This window comes from Scyliorhinus torazame, chromosome 15 (assembly GCF_047496885.1).
Source record: "Scyliorhinus torazame isolate Kashiwa2021f chromosome 15, sScyTor2.1, whole genome shotgun sequence".
Classification (NCBI taxonomy): Eukaryota; Metazoa; Chordata; class Chondrichthyes; order Carcharhiniformes; family Scyliorhinidae; genus Scyliorhinus; species Scyliorhinus torazame.
The window spans coordinates 202848362-202870693 of NC_092721.1; the positions used below are offsets into that span (position 1 = coordinate 202848362).

At 53.3% G+C, this 22332-nt stretch overlaps 1 protein-coding gene across 14 annotated transcripts in view; it reads right to left on the minus strand.

The window, feature by feature from the left end:
* Positions 1-22332, minus strand: part of pde2a (phosphodiesterase 2A) — a 698440-nt gene that overhangs the window by 115071 nt on the left and 561037 nt on the right. For all 14 annotated transcript variants that reach the window (XM_072477464.1, XM_072477463.1, XM_072477456.1 and 11 more), the window contains 4 exons: positions 18961-19039; positions 11196-11373; positions 8357-8469; positions 490-567 (listed from right to left, as the gene is read on the minus strand). In XM_072477464.1, the coding sequence (XP_072333565.1) occupies positions 490-567; positions 8357-8469; positions 11196-11373; positions 18961-19039 (448 nt within the window). The remainder of the gene's footprint in view (positions 1-489; positions 568-8356; positions 8470-11195; positions 11374-18960; positions 19040-22332) is intronic.

A 22332-nucleotide genomic window follows, 5' to 3' on the forward strand; every position in this document is an offset into this window, starting at 1 on the left:
CAGTTCAACACTTCCTCAGTACTGACCTTCTGACAGTGCAGCACTCCCTCAGTACTGACCCTCTGACAGTGCAGCACTCCCTCAGTACTGACTATCTGACAGTGCAGCACTCCCTCAGTACTGACCCTCTGACAGTGCAGCACTCCCTCAGTACTGACCCTCTGACAGTGCGGCACTCCCTCAGTACTGACCCTCTGACAGTGCAGCGCTCCCTCAGTACTGACCCTCTGACAATGCAGCACTCCCTCAGTCCTGACCCTCTGACAGTGCAGCACTCCCTCAGTACTGACCCTCTGACAGTGCAGCACTCCCTCAGTACTGACCCTCTGACAGTGCAGCACTCCCTCAGTACTGACTCTCTGACAGTGCAGCACTCCCTCAGCACTGACCCTCTGATAGTGCAGCACTCCCTCAGTACTGCATATGGAGTGACAGTCTGAATTATTGCTCAAAAGATAAAATCCATTAGAAATCAGAGAGTTTCCTCACCTTCAGGTGGTACATCATCATCTCATTCGCCAGGTGACTCCGGTACTGGGCTTCATTAACCCTTTTGTACAACAGTGACTGGGGAGAGATAAAAGGAAATGGTCAAAACATAGAACATAGAAAATACAGCACAGAACAGGCCCTTCGGCCCACGATGTTGTGCCGAACCTTTGTCCTAGATTTATCATAGATTATCATTGAATTTACAGTGCAGAAGGAGGCCATTCGGCCCTTTGAGTCTGCACCGGCTCTTGGAAAGTGCACCCTACCCAAACTCAACACCTCCACCCAACACCAAGGGCAATTTGGACATTAAGGGCAATTTATCATTGGCCAATTCACCTAACCCGCACATCTTTGGACTGTGGGAGGAAACCGGAGCACCCGGAGGAAACCCACGCAGACACGGGGAGGACGTGCAGACTCCGCACAGACAGTGACCCAAGCCGGAATCGAACCTGGGACCATGGAGCTGTGAAGCAATTGTGCTATCCACAATGCTACCGTGCTGCCCTTAAGAACAAATAAATCTACACTATATCATTTTACCGTAATCCATGTACCTATCCAATAGCTGCTTGAAGGTCCCTAATGTTTCCGACTCAACTACTTCCACAGGCAGTGCATTCCATGCCCCCACTACTCTCTGTTCCAGTGTCACCATTGCTTATTCGAATGAAATGCAATTAAATATTCGCAGTGCATTACATCCTTTGTCTGCCTCCCATAAATCGCGGAGGCTGACTCCGAAACACACCCCTGACAAAGTTAGTGCAAATCTACAATCTTAAAATGTTACTACGCTGGAAGTGGCCATTCAGCCCATGGTGACTATGCTAGCCCATTGAAAGAGGCATTGATTTAGTCCAATTCCCCTGCTGTGTTCTCCATTGCTCTGTAATTTCCTGCTCCATTTCCGCATGCCTACCCAATTTGAGTTTTGAAGCGCGGCATCTGACTGGAAATCTGGATGAGGGTGGGCTCACCGCTCACAGCTTGTGGTTTCCACTTCGACCGGTGTAGGGGCCACGTGTACAAGAGAGATCGCCAGTGCTGGGCTGGTGATGTTGCGCTTAGATTCATGTCGGGTCCAGTTCTGAAGACTCATATCGGACTCGAAACGTTAACTCTGTTTCTCTCACCGTAGACGCTGCCGGACCTGCTGAACATTTCCAGCATTCTCTGTCTTCATCACTGTCTGGAGGTGGGGAAAACCCAACTACAGCGGGTCCTCCAGAGAGGAGATGATTCTGCAGTCTCGGCCTGTACCTGGAGACTGCTGGACGCTACTGCCCAGAATGGAGTGACATATCCGGGCGGAATGGTGTGATATCAGACTGGGGACTGGGAAATGGGAATGGGAGAGTGGGATATCAGACTGGGGGAGTGGGAAATCGGACTGGGGGAGTGGGATATCGGACTGGGGGAGGGGATTTCGGACTGGGGAAATGGGGTATCGGACTGGGGGAGTGGGATTTCGGACTTGGGGAGTGGGATATCGGACTGGGGAAATGGGGTATCGGACGGGGGAGTGGGATATGGGACTTGGGGAGTGGGATTTCAGACTGGGGGAGTGGGATATGGGACTGGGGGAGTGGGATATGGGACTGGGGGAGTGGGATATGGGACTGGGGAGTGGGATTTCAGACTGGGGGAGTGGGATATCGGACTGGGGGAGTGGGGTATCGGACTGGGGGAGTGGGATATGGGACTGGGGGAGTGGGATTTCAGACTGGGGGGAGTGGGATATCGGACTGGGGGAGTGGGATATCGGACTGGGGGAGTGGGATATCGGACTGGGGAGTGGGACATGGGACTGATGAAGTGGGATGTGTGACTGGGGAGTGGGATATAGGACTGGGGAGTGGGATATGGGACTGGGGGAGTGGGATATGGGACTGGGGAAGTGGGATATGGGACTGGGGAGTAGGATATGGGACTGGGGCGTGGGATATGGAAGTGGGGAGTTTGATGTGTGAAGTTTGATATGGACGTGGAGAGTGTGACCTGGAAGTGGGGAGTGGGATATGGTATAGGGGAGTGTGATGTGGGACAGGGGAGTGGGATACGAACTGGGGAAGTGGGATATCAGACTGGGGGACTGGATATTGGACTGGTGGGGAGTGGGATATCAGACTGGGGGGGGGGGGGGGGGGCGGGGGTAGGATATGACTCGGATGTAGAATATGACTGGGATGTGGGATATCAGACAGGGGGACTGGAATATCAGACTGGGGTGCAGGATATTGGACTGCAGGGGAGGTATGGACTGGGAGAGTGGGATATCAAGCTGGGGTGCAGGATAGGACTGGGGGACTGGGATTTCAGACTGGGAGAGTGAGATATTGGACTGGGGAATGGGACATCAGGCTGCGGAATGGGATATCAGACTAGAGATTGGAATATCGAACTGGGGGAGTGGGATACTGGACTGAGGGAATGGAATATGGACTGGGGGAGTGGGATATCAGAATTTGGCGTGGGTTATGGACTGAGGGAATGGGATATCAGACTGGACATGGATTATGGACAGGGGGAGCGGGATATTGGACAGGGGGAGTGGGATATCGGTTTGGGGGGTGGGATATCAGACAGGGGGAGTGGGATATCGGACAGGTGGTGTAGGATATCAGACAGGGGGAGAGGGATATCGGACTGGGGGGGTGGGATATCAGACGGGAGTGGGATATCAGACAGGGGGAGAGGGATATTGGATTGGGAGAGTGGGATATCAGACACGGGGAGTGGGATATCGGACAGGTGGAGTGGGATATCAGACTGGGGGGTGGGGCATTGGACAGGGGGTGTGGGATATCGGACAGCGGGTATGGGATATCGGACAGGGGTAGTGGGATATTGGACTAGGTGAGTGGGATATCGGACTGGGGGAGTGGGATATGGGACTGGGGGGGTGGGACATCGGACTGGGTGAGTGGGATATCAGACTGGGGGAGTGGGATATGGGACTGGGGGAGTGGGTCATTGGACAGGGGGAGTCTGACATGAACTGGGGGATTGGGATATTGGAACAGTGCAGTGCAGAAATGAAGAAAATTGTGTAATCGTGGAGAACAGGTTCGAGAAATGTGTTCATGTCTCATTGCAATATCAGGCAATGCTTATAGTATCAGACTAGCTTCATGTTGCCTCTCATACTCTGTAGATTACCAAAGATATGCGGCCCTTAGATAGTTGTGATGCGCGATCAATTACACTCAAGGCTAAGTGATTTCATAACTGAAGGCTTTAATCTGCTAGAACTCTTCCCCAGCAGCTTCGGTACAGAAAGTGAAGGCTGCTGGGACGGCACCGTTTCTTATACTCCGCCTCTCAGGGCGGAGCTACGTATCAACAGCCAATGGTAACCTCCTGGGTTTAACCAATGGTCATCAGCCTCTAAGGTACCGCAATACCTGGTACTACCACAAGTTGCTCTTTGCCACTGTTGAGAGAAGGTTGCCAATATGAAGTTGCAAAAAGCATGTTGTACAGGCATCAACTTATTACATCTGCTCCTCTAGCATTCCAGCTTAACATTCAACTTTCACAGTCCAACATCCCACTCTCCCAGTCCAACATCCCACTTCCCCAGTCCAATATTCCACTCGCCCAGTCCAATATTCCACTCGCCCAGTCCAATATTCCACTCGCCCAGTCTAATGTCAAACTACTGCCCTCCCCTGGTTGGTGCTAGGAGCAGCACCAGTCGTACCTAACATTGAGGCGCCAACCTGGTGAAGCTACAACACAGGACTACTTGCACGCCCCAGCATCACAGATATCAGTCATCAGCCAATTTGATTCACTGCATGTGATATCAAGACACGTCTGAAGGCACTGGGTATTGCAACGGCTATGGGCCTTGACAATATTCCAGCAATAGTCCCGAATCGTAGAATCCCTACAGCGCAGAAGGAGGCCATTCAGCCTCTGAAAGAGCGCCCCATCCAGGCCTATCCCACCGCCCTATCCCCGTAACCCCACATCTCTGGGTACTAAGAGGTCAGTCATCTCAGCTCCAGGACATCACTGCAGGAGTTCCTCAGGGTAGAGTCCTCGGCCCAACCATCTTCAGCTACCTCATCAATTACCTTTGCTCCACCTTAATGTCAGGAGTGGAGATGTTTGCGGATGGCTGCACAATGTTCAGCACCATTCACAACTCCTCAGATACTGATGCAGTCCATGTCCAATTGAAGCAAGACCTGGACAGTATCCAGGCTTGGGCTGACAAGTAGCAAGTTACATTTATGCCACACAAGTGCCAGACAATGACCATCTCCAATAAGAGATAATCTTATGGTCTAATAGACTGGGGATGTGAAATATATCAGCCATGATTGAATGGCGGAGCAGACTCGATGGGCCAAATGGCCTATAATTCTACTCCAGAACCTTATGGTCTTTCCATCGCCCCTTGACATTCCAAGGTATTACCATCGATGAATTCCCCACTATCGACATCCTGGGGGAGTTACCATTGACCAAAAACTGAACTGGACCCAGCCATATAAATACACCAGAGCAGGTCAGAGGCGAGGAATCCTGCAGTGAGTAACTCACCTCCTGACTCCCCAAAGTCTGTCCACCATCGACAAGTCAGGAGTGTGATGGACTAATCTCCAGTTGCCTGGATGAGCGCAGCTCCAACAACACTCAAGAAGCTCAACGCCACCCAGGGCAAAGCAGCCCCGCTTGATTGGTACCCCATCCACAAACATTCACTCCGTCCACCACTGATGCACAGTAGCAGCCGTGTGTACCAGGTATATAACGCATTGTTGGAATTTACCAAGGCTCCTTCAACGGCACCTTCCAAACTCACAGCTGCTGCCTTCTAGAAGGACGTGGGCAGCAGACACATGGGGATGCCACCACCTGCAAGTTCCTCTCCAAGCCAGGCACCATCCTGACTCAGAAATATATCACCGTTCCTTCACTGTCATTGGGTCAAAATCTTGGAACTCCCTCCCTAACAGCACAGTGGGTGTACCTACAGCACGTGGTCTGTAAAGATCAGGAAGGCGGCTCACCACCATCTTCTCGAGGACCCACATGCCATGAAAAAATTAACAAAAGATTCTACTTCCGTTATCCCATTTCCAAGTCTGAATCCCACTCCCCAAACCAGATCTCCCACTCCCCCAGCCTAATGTCACCACCTCCAGTCTAATTTCCACTACCCCAGCCTGATATCCCCAATACTGATATTCCACCGGCCCAGTCCGATATCCTACTCCCCCAGCCTAATATCCCACTCCCCCAGTCCGATATCCCACTCCCCCAGTCTGATATCCCTCTCTCCCAATCTGATATCCCACTCCCCCAGTCCGATATCCCACTCTCCCAGCCTGATATCCCAGTCCCCCAGTCTGATATCCCACTCCCCCAGTCCGATATCCCACTCCCCAGTCCGATATCCCACTCCCCAGTCCGATATCCCACTCCCCCAGCCTGATATCCCACTCCCCCAGTCTGATATCCCACTCCCCCAGTCCGATATCCCACTCCCCCAGTCCGATATCCCACTCCCCCAGTCCGATATCCCACTCCCCTAGTCTGATGTCCCACTCCCCCAATCTGATACCCCACTTCCCCAGTCCGATATCCCTCTCCCCCAGCCTGATATCTCCCTCCTCCAGTTTGATATCCCACTCCCCCAGTCTGATATCCCACTCCCACAGTCCGATATCCCACTCCCTGAAGTCAGATATCCCACTCCCCCAGTCTGATATCCCACTCCCCCAGCCTGATATCCACTCCCCAAGTCTGATATTCCACTCCCCCAGTCTGATCTCCCACTCCCCCAGTCCGATATCCCACTACCCCAGCTTGATATCCACTCCCTAAGTCTGATATTCCACCGGCCCAGTCCGATATCTCACTCCCCAGCCTGATATCCACTCCCCAAACCTGATATTCCATCGGCCCAGTCTAATATCCCACTCCCCCAGTCTAATATCCCACTCTCCCAGTCTGATATCCCACTCCCCCAGCCTGATATCCACTCCCCAGTCCAATATCACTCTCCCAGTCCAATATCCCACTCCCCCAGTCTGATATCCCCCTCCTCCAGTTTGATATCCCACTCCCCCAGTCTGATATCCCACTCCCACAGTCCGATATCCCACTCCCTGAAGTCAGATATCCCACACCCTCAGTCTGATATCCCACTCCCCCAGTCTGATATCCCATGCCCCGAGCCTGATATCCTACTCCCCCTAGTCTGATATCCACTCCCCAGTCCGATATCCCACTCCCCCAGCCTGATATCCCACTCCCCCAGCCTGATATCCACTCCCCAAATCTGATATTCCATCGGCCCAGTCCAATATCCCACTCCCCCAGTCTGATATCCCACTCCCCCAGTCTGATATCCCACTCCCCCAGTCTGATATCCCACTCCCCCAGTCTGATATCCCACTCCCCCAGCCTGATATCCAACTCCCCCAGCCTGATATCCACTCCCCAGTCAGATATCCCTCTCCCCAGTCCGATATCCCTCTCCCCAGTCCGATATCCCGCTCCCCCAATCCGATATCCCATTCCCCCAGTCCCATATCCCACTCCCCCAGTCCCATATCCCACTTCCCCAGTCCGATATCCCACTCCCCCAGTCCCATATCCCGCTCCCCCAGTCCGATATCCCGCTCCCCCAGTCTGATATCCCTCTCCCCAGTCCAATATCCCGCTCCCCCAGTCTGATATCCCACTTCTCCAGTCCGATATCCCACTCCCCCAGTCCGATATCCCTCTCCCCAGTCCAATGTCCCACTCCCCCAGTCCGATATCACTCCCCCAGTCCAATATCCCACTCCCCCAGTCCGATATCCCGCTCCCCCAGTCCGATATCCCACTCCCTCAGTCTGATATCCACTCCCCAGTCAGATATCCCTCTCCCCAGTCTGATATCCCACTCCCCCAGCCTGATATCCACTCCCCAGTCCGATATCCCACTCCCCCAGCCTGATATCCAACTCCCCCAGCCTGATATCCACTCCCCAGTCAGATATCCCTCTCCCCAGTCCGATATCCCACTCCCCCAGTCTGATATCCCACTCCCCCAGCCTGATATCCCACTTCTCCAGTCCGATATCCCACTCCCCCAGTCCGATATCCCTCTCCCCAGTCCAATGTCCCACTCCCCCAGTCCGATATCACTCCCCCAGTCCAATATCCCACTCCCCCAGTCCGATATCCCGCTCCCCCAGTCCGATATCCCACTCCCTCAGTCTGATATCCACTCCCCAGTCAGATATCCCTCTCCCCAGTCTGATATCCCACTCCCCCAGCCTGATATCCACTCCCCAGTCCGATATCCCACTCCCCCAGCCTGATATCCAACTCCCCCAGCCTGATATCCACTCCCCAGTCAGATATCCCTCTCCCCAGTCCGATATCCCACTCCCCCAGTCTGATATCCCACTCCCCCAGCCTGATATCCCGCTCCCCCAGTCCGATATCCCACTCCCCCAGTCTGATATCCCACTCCCCCAGCCTGATATCCCGCTCCCCCAGTCCGATATCCCACTCCCTCAGTCTGATATCCCACCCCCCCCAGCCTGATATCCCACTCCCCCAGTCCGATATCCCACTCCCTCAGTCCGATATCCCGCTCCCTCAGTCCGATATCCCACTCCCCCAGCCTGATATCCTAATCTCCTGTGCCAACACTTCCCTCTCATCACCCAAAATCCAGCCACTCTCTTTTCCTGACATCCCTTTATGTCTAAATCTGTTGCTTAATGCTGACAATAACTTTGCTATTTGGGGTGTGGGGGGGCACGGGTGTCTTGGGGGTGGTGGGGGGGGGGGGGGTTGCGGTTTAGATGTCACCGGCATAGTGGACATTGCCCCCAGTACTCACATGGGAAATGCTGATCCCACAGTAGATGGAGAAAGCCAGGGCCAAATCTTCATCAAACTTTGTGAACCAGGGTCCGTTTATCTTGTTACACAGCTCAGCCACTCCGACAATCTCTGTGGAAAACAGGGAAGCGGAGATAAATTAGAATCTGAATGTGAGGAAAACCCGGATGTTTTGGGACGAGGCCACGCTGCCCCTAAAATCCATCCCGCTCCTCCACAAACTGACTTTAGCATCCAACAACTACCCTCGGCTGGTGCAGTAAGCCAGAGATCCAGGGTAATGTTCTGTGGGGCCCAGCTTCCAATCCCACCGTGGCTGATAGTGAAATTTGAATTCAATAAAAATCTGGAATTATAAGCCTAATGATGAGCATGAAGCCATTGTCAATTGTCGTAAAACTCCATCCGGTTCACTAGGGAAGGACATTACCATCCTTAGCCAGTCTTTCCCCCATAATGTCTCTTACTCGTTCCTTTCCTCTTGAGATGTGCCTTACCCTATTCTAGTTCTTTACCCTCCTTGAATATTTCTTGGTGGTTTTTGGTTCATTTTCATAGAACAAAGAACATTCGGCCCATCGAGTCTGCACCGACCCACTTAAGCCCTCACTTCCACCCTCTCCCCGTAACCCAATAACCCCTCCTAACATTTTTTGGGACACTAAGGGCAATTTATCACGGCCAATCCACCTAGCCTGCGCATCTTTGGACTGTGGGAGGAAACCGGAGCACCCGGAGGAAACCCACGCAGACACGGGGAGAACGTGCAGACTCCGCACAGACAGTGACCCAAGCTGGGAATCGAACCTGGGACCCTGGCGCTGTGAAGCAACAGTGTTATTCACTTGTGCCCGTGCTGCCCATGCACTTCATGCCAAAGTTCATTCCTGCCGTTATTAGTCTACCAGTTGTGCTTGCAATCTTTTCCCGCTTGCCCCAATTTCTTTGTCTTCTGCAAATCTAACTGATGTTATCAAACCCCCCCCCCCCTTCACCCCCTCCGCACCCTGACTCATTACTGGTGACCAGCTGATAAACAATGGGGTGGCACGGTAGCACAGTGGTTAGCACTGTTGCTTCACAGCGCCAGGGTCCCAGGTTCGATTCCCGGCTTGGGTCACTCTGTGCGGAGTCTGCACGTTCTCCCCGGGTCTGCGTGGGTTTTCTCCGGGTGCTCCGGTTTCCTCCCACAAGTCCCGAAAGACGTGCTTGTTAGGTGGATTGGACATTCTGAATTCGCCCTCTGTGTACCCGAACAGGCGCCGGAGTGTGGCGACTAGGGGCTTTTCACAGGAACTTCATTAATGTAAGCCTACTTCTGACACTGAAGATTATTATTAAAAAACATCGTTGTCAAACTCCTCTGCCCTTAACTCAGAGGGGTGGTTGTTCACAGAGCCCTGGAGCTGGGCTGTGAGGCAGGACACCTGGCAAAGTTGTGGCGGACGGCTTTATGAGGGGAATCCGCCACCTCGCCTGCCGCCGCGGGATACGCTCAGCTGCATGAACCTCAGCAACATTGGCCCCCAAAGCCTTCCTGCTAGGCCCCGGCCTCAATAGGGAGGTGCCCTCTCCATCCTGAAAACTCAGCCACCTCTATTGGTGGCACTGCCCAGCTGCCAGCCCATTGGTCGGGCTGGAAACTCTGGGGGGGAAAACGGCCCCCACTTCTTCAAGCTGCCGACGAAACTAAAGTTCCTCATCCCTGGAAACATTCTCTTGTGAATCTTTCCTGCACTCTCTCCAATGCCTTTCACAAAGATCCTAAAGTGTGGTGTCCACAACTGGACACCATGGCCGGGATTCTCCCCCAACAGGCGGGTGGGCCATACCAGCGCCCAAGAGCGGCGTGAACCACTCCGGTGTCGGGCCGCCCGGAGATGTGGGATCCTCCGCACTTCCGGGGGCTAGGCCGGTGCTGGAGTGGTTGGCGCCGCACCAGCCGGCGTCGAAGAGCCTCTGCGGGCCGGCGCGAGTTGCCGCATGCGCGGATGCGCCAGCGTGTTCTGGGTCATGCGCAGGGGGGTTCTTCTCCGCGCCGGCCATGGCGGAGCTTTACAGAGGCGGGCGCGGACGGAAAGAGTGCCTCCACGGCACAGGCCCGCCCGCAGATCGGTGGGCCCCGATCGCGGGCCAGGCCACCTTGGGGTAACCCCCGCGTCCCCCTGAGGACTCCACCGGGCCGCCCTCAGAGCCAGGTCCCGCCGGTAAGGGCCTTGTGTAATTCACGCCGGCGGGACCGGCCGAAAACGGGCGGACGCTCGGCCCATCGGGGCCCGGAGAATCGCCGGGGGGGGGGGGGCACTGCCAACGGCCCACGACCGGCGCGACGTGATCCCCGCCCCTGCCCAAAAACCGGCGCCGGAGAATACGGCAGCTGGCGTTGGAGCAGCGGGGCAGGACTCACGCCACCCCCCGGGGATTCTCCGACCCAGCGGGGGGGTCGGAGAATCCCGCCCATTCCAACAGCGGATGAAGCAATGTTTTATCCAGGTTTAACACCATCTAGTATCATAGAGTCATACAGTGCCGAAGAGGCCCTTCAGCCCATCGACAAAAGACCTGACTCTAATCTGCACTCTTCCCACTTCCCAACACTAGGCCCATAGCCTTCCTTGCCCTTATACTCTATAACCCTATTGAGAAAGTCTTATTCCTCTGCTATCATTCGCATCTATGTTTTCAAAAGACTACTAAAAAAAAAATGACACACCCGACTTTCCAAATCTTTGCCCCTTCCTGTGATAGGGACAGATCTTTCCCTCTATCCTGAGATGTCTCTCATGTGTTGGGAACATGGGGAGATGGAGCAATGGTGGGATCTTGCTCGTACTCACGGTTGTCGTCGTCGATGATGGGGAAGCACAGGATGTTCCTGGTCCGGAAACCCGTACTGTCGTCCATCGCCCGGTAGAATAGTGGGTGCGAGTAGGCGTCTTTGATGTTGAGGATTTTGCCCGTCGTCGCCACATGACCTGCGATCCCCTGGTCAGCTGGCATCCGGAACTCAGCGGACTAGGAAGGCACAGACAGAGAATGCTCGTTACACTGGCCCGATGGTGGGAGGGAAGGAGAGGAAGGGAGGAAGGTAAAGGCCTGGGGATACAGAGGGAGGGAAGTGGAAAGAGGAAGGGAGGGTGGGAGGGGAGTGAAAGAGGGAGGGGAGAGGAAGGAAGGAGGGGCGTAAAGGAGGGAGGGAATGCAGGAAGAGATGGAGGGGTGGAGGGAAAGAACACAATGACATAAGAAATGGGAGCAGGAATGGGCCATGTGGTCCACTGAGGCCGATCTGCCATTCAATACTATCCTGAGTGATCTTGGACTTCAACTCCACCTTCCCACCCACTCTCCACATCTCTTAATTCCCCGAGAGACCAAAGATCTGCCTGTCCCACCCTCTGCGATAGAGAATTCCAAAGATGCACAACCCTTTCATGAAAGGGAAATAGTGTCTGATTAATTTATTAGAGTTTTTCTGAGGAAGTCTCAACCACAGATAAAGAGCAAGAGGGGAGCCAGGGAAAGGGTTGGCCCACTCAAGGCCAGAGGAGGGAATCTATGAGTGGAGGCAGAGGAAATGGGCCAGGTAGCAAATGAGTACTTTGCATCAGCATTCACCAAAGAGAAGGACTTTTCATAGATCATAGAATTTACAGTGCAGAAGGAGGCCTTTCGGCCCATCGAGTCTGCACCGGCTCTTGGAAAGAGCACCCTACCCAAGGTCAACACCTCCACCCTATCCCCATAACCCAGTAACCCCACACAACACTAAGGGCAATTTTGGACACTAAGGGCAATTTATCATGGCCAATCCACCTAACCTGCACATCTTTGGACTGTGGGAGGAAACCGGAGCAGCCGGAGGAAACCCACGCAGACACGGGGAGGATGTGCAGTCTCCACACAGACAGTGACCCAAGCCGGAATCGAACCTGGGACCCTGGAGCTGTGAAGCAATTGTGCTATCCACAATGCTACCGTGGTGCCCCATGGATGAGTCCAGCTAAGGGTGTGTAGATAGTCTAGATCATGGTGATATCAAAAAGGAGGAGGTGTTGGGCGTCTTGAAAAGCATTAAGGTAGATAAGTCCCCAGGGCCTGATGGGATCTACCGTAGAATATTGAGGGAGGAAATTGCTGGGGTATTGACAAGAATCTTTGTACCCTCACTGGCTACAGGTGAGGTCCCAGAGGACTGGAGAATAGCTAATGTTGTTCCTTTGTTTGGGAAGGGTAGCAAGGATAATCCAGGTAATTACAGGCTGGTGAGCCTTACATCAGTGGTAGGGAAATTAGCGGAGAGGATTCTTCGGGACAGGATTTACTCCCATTTGGAAACAAATGGACTCATCAGGGAGAGGCTAATAACGGTTTGTGAAGGGGAGGTCGTGCATCACTAACTTGATAGAGTTTTTTGAGGAAATGACGAAGGTGATTGATGAGGGTAGGGCAGTGGATGTTGTCTATATGGACTTCAGTGAGGCTTTAGACAAGGTCCCTGATGACAGACTGGTACAGAAGGTGAAGTCACACGAGATCAGAGGTGAGCTGGCAAGATGGATACAAAACTGGCTCGGTCACAGAAGACAGAGGTTAGCAGTAGAAGGGTGCTTTTCTGATTGGAGGGCTGTGACTAGTGGTGATCCTCAGGGACCAGTGCTGGGGCCTCTGCTGTTTGTAGTGGATATAAATGACTTGACGGAAAATCCCCAAGGCTTTTTACAAAAAGCAAGAGGGCAGCCAGGGAAAGGGTTGGCCCACTGAAGGATAGGGGAGGGAATCAATGTGTGGAGCCAGAGGAAATGGGCGAGGTACTAAATGAATACTTTGCATCAGTATTCACCAAAGAGAAGGAATTGGTAGATGTTGAGTCTGGAGAAGGGTGTGTAGATAGCCTGGGTCACATTGAGATCCAAAAAGACGAGGTGTTGGGCGTCTTGAAAAATATTACGGTAGATAAGTCCCCAGGGCCTGATGGGATCTACCCAGAATACTGAAGGAGGCTGGAGAGGAAATTGCTGAGGCCTTGACAGAAATCTTTGGATCCTCACTGTCTTCAGGTGATGTCCCGGAGGACTGGAGAATAGCCAATGTTGTTCCTCTGTTTAAGAAGGGTAGCAAGGATAATCCAGGGAACTACAGGCCAGTGAGCCTTACGTCCGTGGTAGGGAAATTACTGGAGAGAATTCTTCAAGACAGGATCTACTTCCATTTGGAAGCAAATGGATGTATTAGTGAGAGGCAGCATGGTTTTGTGAAGGGGAGGTTGTGTCTCACTAACTTGATAAGAGTTTTTCGAGGAGGTCACAAAGATGATTGATGCAGGTAGGGCAGTGGATGTTGTCTATATGGACTTCAGTAAGGCCTTTGACAAGGTCTCTCATGGTAGGCTAGTACAAAAGGTGAAGTAACACGGGATCAGGGGTGAGCTGGCAAGGTGGATACAGAACTGGCTAGGTCATAGAAGGCAGAGAGTAGCAATTGAAGGATGCTTTTCTAATTGGAGGGCTGTGACTAGTGGTGTTCCGCAGGGATCAGTGCTGGGACCTTTGCTGTTTGTAGTATATATAAATGATTTGGAGGAAAATGTAACTGGACTGATTAGTAAGTTTGCAGACGACACGAAGGTTGGTGGAATTGCGGATAGCGATGAGGACTGTCAGAAGATACAGCAGGATTTAGATCGTTTGGAGACTTGGGCGGAGAGATGGCAGATGTAGTTTAATCCGGACAAATGTGAGGCAATGCATTTTGGAAGGTCTAATGCAGGTAGGGAATATACAGTGAATGGTAGAACCCTCAAGAGTATTGAAAGTCAGAGAGATCTAGGTGTACAGGTCCACAGGTCACTGAAAGGGGCAACACAGGTGGAGAAGGTAGTCAAGAAGGCATACGGCATGCTTGCCTTCATTGGCCGGGGCATTGAGTATAAAAATTGGCCAGTCATGTTGCAGCTTTATAGAACCTTAGTTAGGCCACATTTGGAATATTGTGTACAATTCTGGTCGCCACACTACCAGAAGGATGTGGAGGCTTTGGAGAGGATGTTTACCAGGATGTTTCCTGGTCTGGAGAGTATTAGCTATGTGGAGAGGTTGGATAAACTCGGATTGTTTTCACTGGAGCTACGGAGGTTGAGGGGCGACCTGATAGAAGTTTATAAGATTATGAGGGACATAGACAGAGTGGATAGTCAGAAGCTTTTTCCCAGGGTGGTAAAGTTAATTAGTAGAGGATATAGGTTTAAGGTGCGAGGGGCAAGGTTTAGAGGAGATGTGCAATGCAGGTTTCTTTACACAGAAGGCGATGGGAGCCTGGAACCCGGTGCCGGGGGAAGTGGTGGAAGCAGGGACGATGGTGATGTTTACGAGGCATCTTGACAAATACATGAATAGGATGGGAATAGAGGGATACGGACTCAGGAAGTGTAGAAGATTGTAGTTTAGACGGGCAGCATGATGGGCGCAGGCTTGGAGGGCCGAAGCGGCTGTTCCTGTTGTGTACTGTTCTTTATTCCTCATTCTTAGTGGATAGAGGGGAACCAGTAGATGTCTTGTATTTAGAATTCCAGAAGACGTTCAACAAGGTACCTCACAAAAGGTTAAGTCGTAAGATAAGAGTCCATGGTGTTGGAGGTAGTATATTGGCATGGATAGAGAATTGGATAATGGGCAGGAAACAGTGAGTGGCAAATAAAGTGTTCTTTTTCAGGTTGACAACTTGTCACCAATGGGGTTCCACAGGGATCAGCAACAATTTAAATTCATCAATTGGAGGAAGGCAGCAAATGTACTGTCGCCAAACTTTCAGACAACACAAAAATAGGTGGGAAGGCAAGTTGCAAGAGAGATACAAACAGTTTTCAAAGAAATAGTGACAGGTTAAGTAAGTGGGGAAGAAGTTGACCAGTGGAGTTCTGTAATAGCCCTCACGGGAACCACGGGGACGACCCAATTTATCTCCCTGTGGGGCCCCGCTGAGGGGCGGAGGCCCAGCAGCTGGGTCTTGTAAATCTTGCGTGTAAAGGCGGGCCTGGATCGGGACTGGCATGATCGGTAGTCCCGGCTGCGACTCGTGCTGTAAGCCACATTGTTAGTTTTGTTTGCCAAATAAACTTTCGTTTGTGTCATCTTCCCAGGACTCCTGAAGATTTTATCAGTGTAATGTGGGAAAATGTGAAGTTCTTCCTTTTGGAAGGGAGAACAAAAGAGCTGAATATTATTTAAATGGAGGAAAACTTCAGAAAGCTGGAACACAAAGGGACTTGGGGGAACCTGTGCACGGAGCCCAGAAGCTGGCACACAGGGGCAGCAGGGAATCAGGACGGTCATGGAATGTTGGCCCCTGTTTCAAGGGGGTTGGAGTAAATGAGTGGGGAAGTCTTGCCGTTGCACCTCCCGAGATGTCTTGTGCACAATGAGCGGGACCCAGTCTCACACGGTTAAGTGGGTTTAAAAACCAACTTAGCCGTGCTGCCGCCGGAACGACCCACCAACCCGGCATCGATCGGCCTCGCCTCGGAGACCCCAGCTGGGCGTCGACTACCACTGGTCCGCACAAATGGGAACCAGGTGGAACGGCACTTGGGAGGGCCGCTCAAGCCATCGAAACCCCGGGTGGTCGGCCTCCGGACGGGGGGGGGCCACCCTGGCAGCTTGGCACTGCCAGTCTGGAACACTGACAGTGCCACCTGGGTGCCACACTGGAACTGCCAGGGTGCCCAGGTGATACCACCAGGGTGTCCAGGTGGCACCGCCAGGGTGCCCAGGTGACCCTATCAGTGTGCCAAGTTGGCAGAGCCAAGGTGCTAGACTAGCATTTTGCCCGCAGTGTGCCCTGCCCGTGTGGGGTGGGGTGCGGGTGGGGGCTCGATACCTCCGTATAGGTTCATAGATTATCATAGAATTTACAGTGCAGAAGGAGGCCATTCGGCCCATCGAGTCTGCACCGGCTCTTGGAAAGAGCACCCTACCCAAGGTCAACACCTCCACCCTATCCCCAAAACCCAGTAACCCCACACAACACTAAGGGCAATTTTGGACACTAAGGGCAATTTATCATGGCCAATCCACCTAACCTGCACATCTTTGGACTGTGGGAGGAAACCGGAGCACCCGACGGAAACCCACGCACACACGGGGAGAACGTGCAGACTCCGCACAGACAGTGACCCAAGCCGGAATGGAACCTGGGACCATGGAGCTGTGAAGCAATTGTGCTATCCACAATGCTACCGTGCTGCCCATGGGTGAGCTGGGCACTGCTGGGGGGGGAGGGGGGGTTCTGGACGTTACATCAAGGGGTCTGCTCTTCGGAGCTCCTGAGTGCAGGAAATGGCGCTAAATGTGGCCTGGGGTGGGGGGGGTTGTTCTCTGCCAGGGCCTGAAATAGCAACAGAGTTCTGTGAAACAGCGGGGTCGTTCCTGGCGCAACTAATCCCACCCAGAACAGACTCGGGTTTTATCCCATAGGAGACGGTTGAGAGAAGGATCACTAGGATGATCCCCAGTATGGAGGGATTGACTTGTGAGCAAAAATTAAACAGGTTGAGAATCTACTCATTGGAATTTAGAAGACCGAGAGGTCATCTCATTGAAACCTAGGGACCGGGATTCGGCCCACGCCAAAATCGGGGAACGCGATTGGCCAGAGAATTGGTTCTGACGCCGAAATCGCAGTGGGAGCCGAATTGACGGCAAATCTCAATTCTCCATCGCCTTGACAGCGGCGCCAATGCATTCCGGGACGCCTGTACAGTAAGCACCGTTTGCACATCATTAGCGGGCCCAACCCAGTATTCTCGGGGGCGTCCGCGATTCTCCGTCTCTGTTGGGCCAATGGCGAGGTTCACTTATGCTTTTACAAATCATGAAACCGGCATCATGGCTGCTGTGGGGGAGAGGGGGGGCACGGAAAGTGTCCAACATCGCCATAGTTTGCTGATTGGTTGGGATGAATGAAGAGAAGTGTGTATGTGCGGCTGCAGCTTGTCAGCCTCCTGAGCGCCAATCGCGAATCCGGTTAACCCGGCCCCGCTTCTCATTCGAATCGATTGTGTTCCATGTGGCGCCGGTGCTAGCCCCTTAACGGTCGCCGAATCGGTCCAGGTGCGGCCCCAGTTTTACTGTCGTGGAACGTCACAAATCCTGTGCTGGCGCCAACACTTAGTCTCAGCATCGGAAAATCCCACCTTTAGGGTTTTCAGGGGGATTGACGGGATAAATGCTGACGGGATGTTTCCCTCATGGGAGAGTCTGGGACCAGGGGGCATAGTCTCGGAATAAACGGGAGCCAACGTAAGACTGAGATGGGGAGGAATTTCCTCTCTCAGAGGGTTGCGGGTCTTTGGAACCCCTTGTCACAGAGAGCTGTGGGGTCAGAGTCCTTGGGCGGGATTCTCCCGCAACTGGCCGGATGGCCCGACGCCAAGAGCGGAGCGGACCACTCCAGCGTCGGGCCGACCAGAAGGTGCGGAATCCTAGGCCTGCGCCGGAGCGGCGGGGCGGGATTCGCGCCTCCCCCCCGCCCCCCAGGGATTCTCCGACCCGGCGGGGGGGATCGGAGAATCCCGCCCCTTGTGTATATATAAGGCTGAGACAGATCGATCCTTGATCAGTTCGGGAATCCGGGGTTACAGGGAATGGGCAGGAGAGTGGGCGTGAGGAATGTCGGATCAGTCAGGATCCGACTGAGTCTCTCGAAATCTCCATTTCTCCCCCAGCATCCACAGCTATATGGAGGCGAGGGTTCCAGATTCCCACCCCCTTTGGGAGAGCAAGTGCTTCCTGACATCCCTCCCCCCCTCCACACACACACACACACTCTGAATGGCCCAACTCTAATTTTAAGGTGAAAGCAAATTTCTGTGGCTGGTGGAAGAGAGCCTCTGTGGAGAGAGGAGAGGGCGAACGTTTCGAGTCTGGGCGACTCTCTGTCAAAGTCACCTGGACTCGAAACGTTAGCTCTTCGGCCCCCCCCCCCTACAGATGCTGCCAGACCCGCTGAGATTTTCCAGCATTTTCTCTTTAGTTTTGGATTCCAGCATCCGCAGTAATTTGCTTTTATTAAGATACTTACGGTTCTGCTCCATCGATCTGGACCCCACCCATCCCCAACACCCCCCCACCCCCCCGCCTCTCCCATCGCCAGTGAGGAAATAGCTCCGCTACCAGACATTTCAAACTCCTCGATTAAGGCATACCTTAATCTTCTTTGCTCCAGGAAATACCAACCAACATTATGTCCCCAGTCCTCACAAATTAACCCGTTCAACCGCGGAATAATCCTGATGACTCCACACTCTGGATAGATATCCCTGAGGTTCGATGCCCGACTGAAAACACAGTCACGGTTTGTCACTTTGCCATCCAACAACCCAACTATTGTAGGGCTCAGGGGTCATTGTCAAGGGCCCACCCAGTATCAGTATATTTACTGTCAGCTTATCCTGGGAATAACCTTGTGCTTGTCCTAGGTTTAACACAATGATGGAGATGATTATCCCGCTCCCACTTCCTCACCGCTACTAGCCCCCCAACGCCACAGCCTTGTTAATGGTCAGAGGATGGCTGGTATCTCAGCCATCGCCAATCAGAGCCTTACCTCATCAGCTACGAATCCCCCATCGAACACTTTTGCGACCAGTTCTGTATTGTTCTGCTCCAAAAGAAACACGGAACAGCTGAAGCCAGAAATGGGAAGGCAGAAAGAGGGAGAATATAATTATAACACATTCCAGACTCAAATACACAAAACACTGGGAGAGACTCCTTCTTTCATTGTGCTTCTGATGGCGAAATTCCCTCTTTAACAGGAGACCTGATAGAGAGACTCCCTCTTTAACTGGGGTCTCTGGCGGAGAGACAACATCTTTAACCGGGGTCCCTGACGGAGAGACAACATCTTTAACCGGGGTCCCTGACGGAGAGACTCCCTCTTTAACCGGGGTCCCTGACGGAGAGACTCCCTCTTTAACCGGGGTCCCCGATGGAGAGACTCCCTCTTTAACCGGAGTCCCTGTCGGAGAGACTCCCTCTTTAACTGGGGTCTCTGGCAGAGAGACAACATCTTTAACCGGGGTCCCCGATGGAGAGACTCCCTCTTTAAGAACATAGAACATAGAAAATACAGCACAGAACAGGCCCTTCGGCCCACGATGTTGTGCCGAACCTTTGTCCTAGATTAATCACAGATTATCATTGAATTTACAGTGCAGAAGGAGGCTATTCGGCCCCCTGAGTCTGCACTGGCTCTTGAAAAGAGCACCCTACCCAAACTCAACGCCTCCACCCAACACCAAGGGCAATTTTGGACACTATGGGCAATTTATCATGGCCAATCCACCTACGCTGCACATCGTTGGACTGTGGGAGGAAACCGGAGCACCCGGAGGAAACCCACGCAGACACAGGGAGGATGTGCAGACTCCGCACAGATAGTGACCCAAGCCGGAATCGAACCTGGGACCCTGGAGCTGTGAAGCAATTGTGCTAGCCACAATGCTACCGTGCTGCCCTTTAACCGGGGTCCCTGACGGAGAGACATCATCTTTAACCGGGGTCCCCGATGGAGAGACTCCCTCTTTAACCGGGGTCCCCGATGGAGAGACTCCCTCTTTAACCGGGGTCCCTGACGGAGAGACAACATCTTTAACCGGGGTCCCCGATGGAGAGACTCCCTCTTTAACTGGGGTCTCTGGCGGAGAGACAACATCTTTAACCGGGGTCCCCGATGGAGAGACTCCTTCTTTAACTGGGGTCTCTTGCGGAGAGACAACATCTTTAACCGGGGTCCCCAATGGAGAACTCCCTCTTTAACCGGGGTCCCTGACGGAGAGACTCCCTCTTTAACCGGGGTCCCTGACGGAGAGACTCCCTCTTTAACCGGGGTCTCTGGCGGAGAGACTCCCTCTTTAACCGGGGTCCCTGACGGAGAGACAACATCTTTAACCGGGGTCCCCGATGGAGAGACTCCCTCTTCAACTGGGGTCTCTGGCGGAGAGCCAACATCTTTAACCGGGGTCCCCGATGGAGAGACTCCTTCTTTAACTGGGGTCTCTTGCGGAGAGACAACATCTTTAACCGGGGTCCCCAATGGAGAACTCCCTCTTTAACCGGGGTCCCTGACGGAGAGACTCCCTCTTTAACCTGGGTCCCTGATGGAGAGAATCCCTCTTTAACCGGGGTCCCTGACGGAGAGACGCCCTCTTTAAACAGGGTCCCCGATGGAGAGACTTCCTCTTTAACCGGGGTCTCTGGCGGAGAGACTCCCTCTTTAACCGGGGTCCCCGATGGAGAGACTCCCTCTTTAACCGGGGTCCCCGATGGAGAGACTCCCTCTTTAACTGGGGTCTCTGGCGGAGAGGCTCCCTCTTTAACCGGGGTCTCTGGCGGAGAGACTCCCTCTTTACCCGGGGTCCCTGCTGGAGAAACTCCCTCTTTAACCGGGGTCTCTGGTGGAGAGACTCCCTCTTTAACCGGGGTCCCCAATGGAGAGAATCCCTCTTTAACCGGTGTCCCTGACGGAGAGACTCCCTCTTTAAACAGGGTCCCCGATGGAGAGACTCCCTCTTTAACCGGGGTCTCTGGCGGAGAGACTCCCTCTTTAACCGGGGTCCCCGATGGAGAGACTCCCTCTTTAACCGGGGTCTCTGGTGGAGAGTCTCCCTCTTTAACCGGGTTCCCCGATGGAGAGACTCCCTCTTTAACCGGGGTCCCCGATGGAGAGACTCCCTCTTTAACCGGGGTCTCTGGCGGAGAGACTCCCTCTTTAACCGGGGTCTCTGGCGGAGAGACTCCCTCTTTAACCGGGGTCTCTGGCGGAGAGACTCCCTCTTTAACCGGGGTCCCTGACGGAGAGACTCCCTCTTTAACCGGGGTCTCTGGCAGAGAGACTCCCTCTTTAACCGGGGTCCCTGACGGAGAGACTCCCTCTTTAACTGGGGTCTCTGGCGGAGAGACTCCCTCTTTAACCGGGGTGCCTGACGGAGAGACTCCCTCTTTAACCGGGGTCTCTGGCGGAGAGACTCCCTCTTTAACCGGGGTGCCTGACGGAGAGACTCCCTCTTTAACCGGGGTCTCTGACGGAGAGACTCCCTCTTTAACCGGGGTCTCTGACGGAGAGACTCCCTCTTTAACCGGGGTCCCTGACGGAGAAACTCCCTCTTTAACCGGGGTCCCTGACGGAGTGACTCCCTCTTTAACTGGGGTCCCTGACGGAGAGACTCCCTCTTTAACAGTGTCCTAGCGAATCATGTAACTGGGGCTGTAGGTAGGGCTTTAACCTAAATAGGATGGGGGGGTGCGGTTCCATTGTCGGGGAAACTAGGAACCCCAATGTAAAGGAGACATTTAGTGACCACCACCTGCTCCCTCTTTCCCGGATCAAGGCACACTCCATCCACTATCTGTGACATTGGAGAGGTACATCATCACTGGTGAAGACCCTGAACCTTGGAGGAGATGTCATTGCCTTGTCTAGTGAGTGTTAAAGCTGCAAACGTTGCCCAACTGTTAGCTGAGCCTGAAACAGATAACCAATCATCGGCTTTCCCTGTGGGAGAATTGTCATCGTTCCAGCCGAATCAATGTGTACTCAACTGAACGACAGAAAGGCTGGAGTGGATTCACGACACACAGCCATGGAGATGGCATTACATTGCCAGGCCGACCTGATAAATGATACAATTCAGTGACTTCCTAGACTCAGTGGCCGCCTGACTGATGAACAGTGCCATGCCCATTATCCCATCTACTTGCTCCCTGTCGACCATCTATCAGGATGCGTCTGCACTGTTGACTCTCAACCAGGGCTCCTCACATCTGCACACTGTCACGGTATAACAGTGTGGAGGTTGGAATCCAGTCGGGTTGTCAGTGGTTACGGAGCACAGCGTGATGCATACCACTGGTATTCTTGATACCCTTGCTGGACCATATTGCATAGCGCCACCTGAACGATGGAGGGGCCTGATGG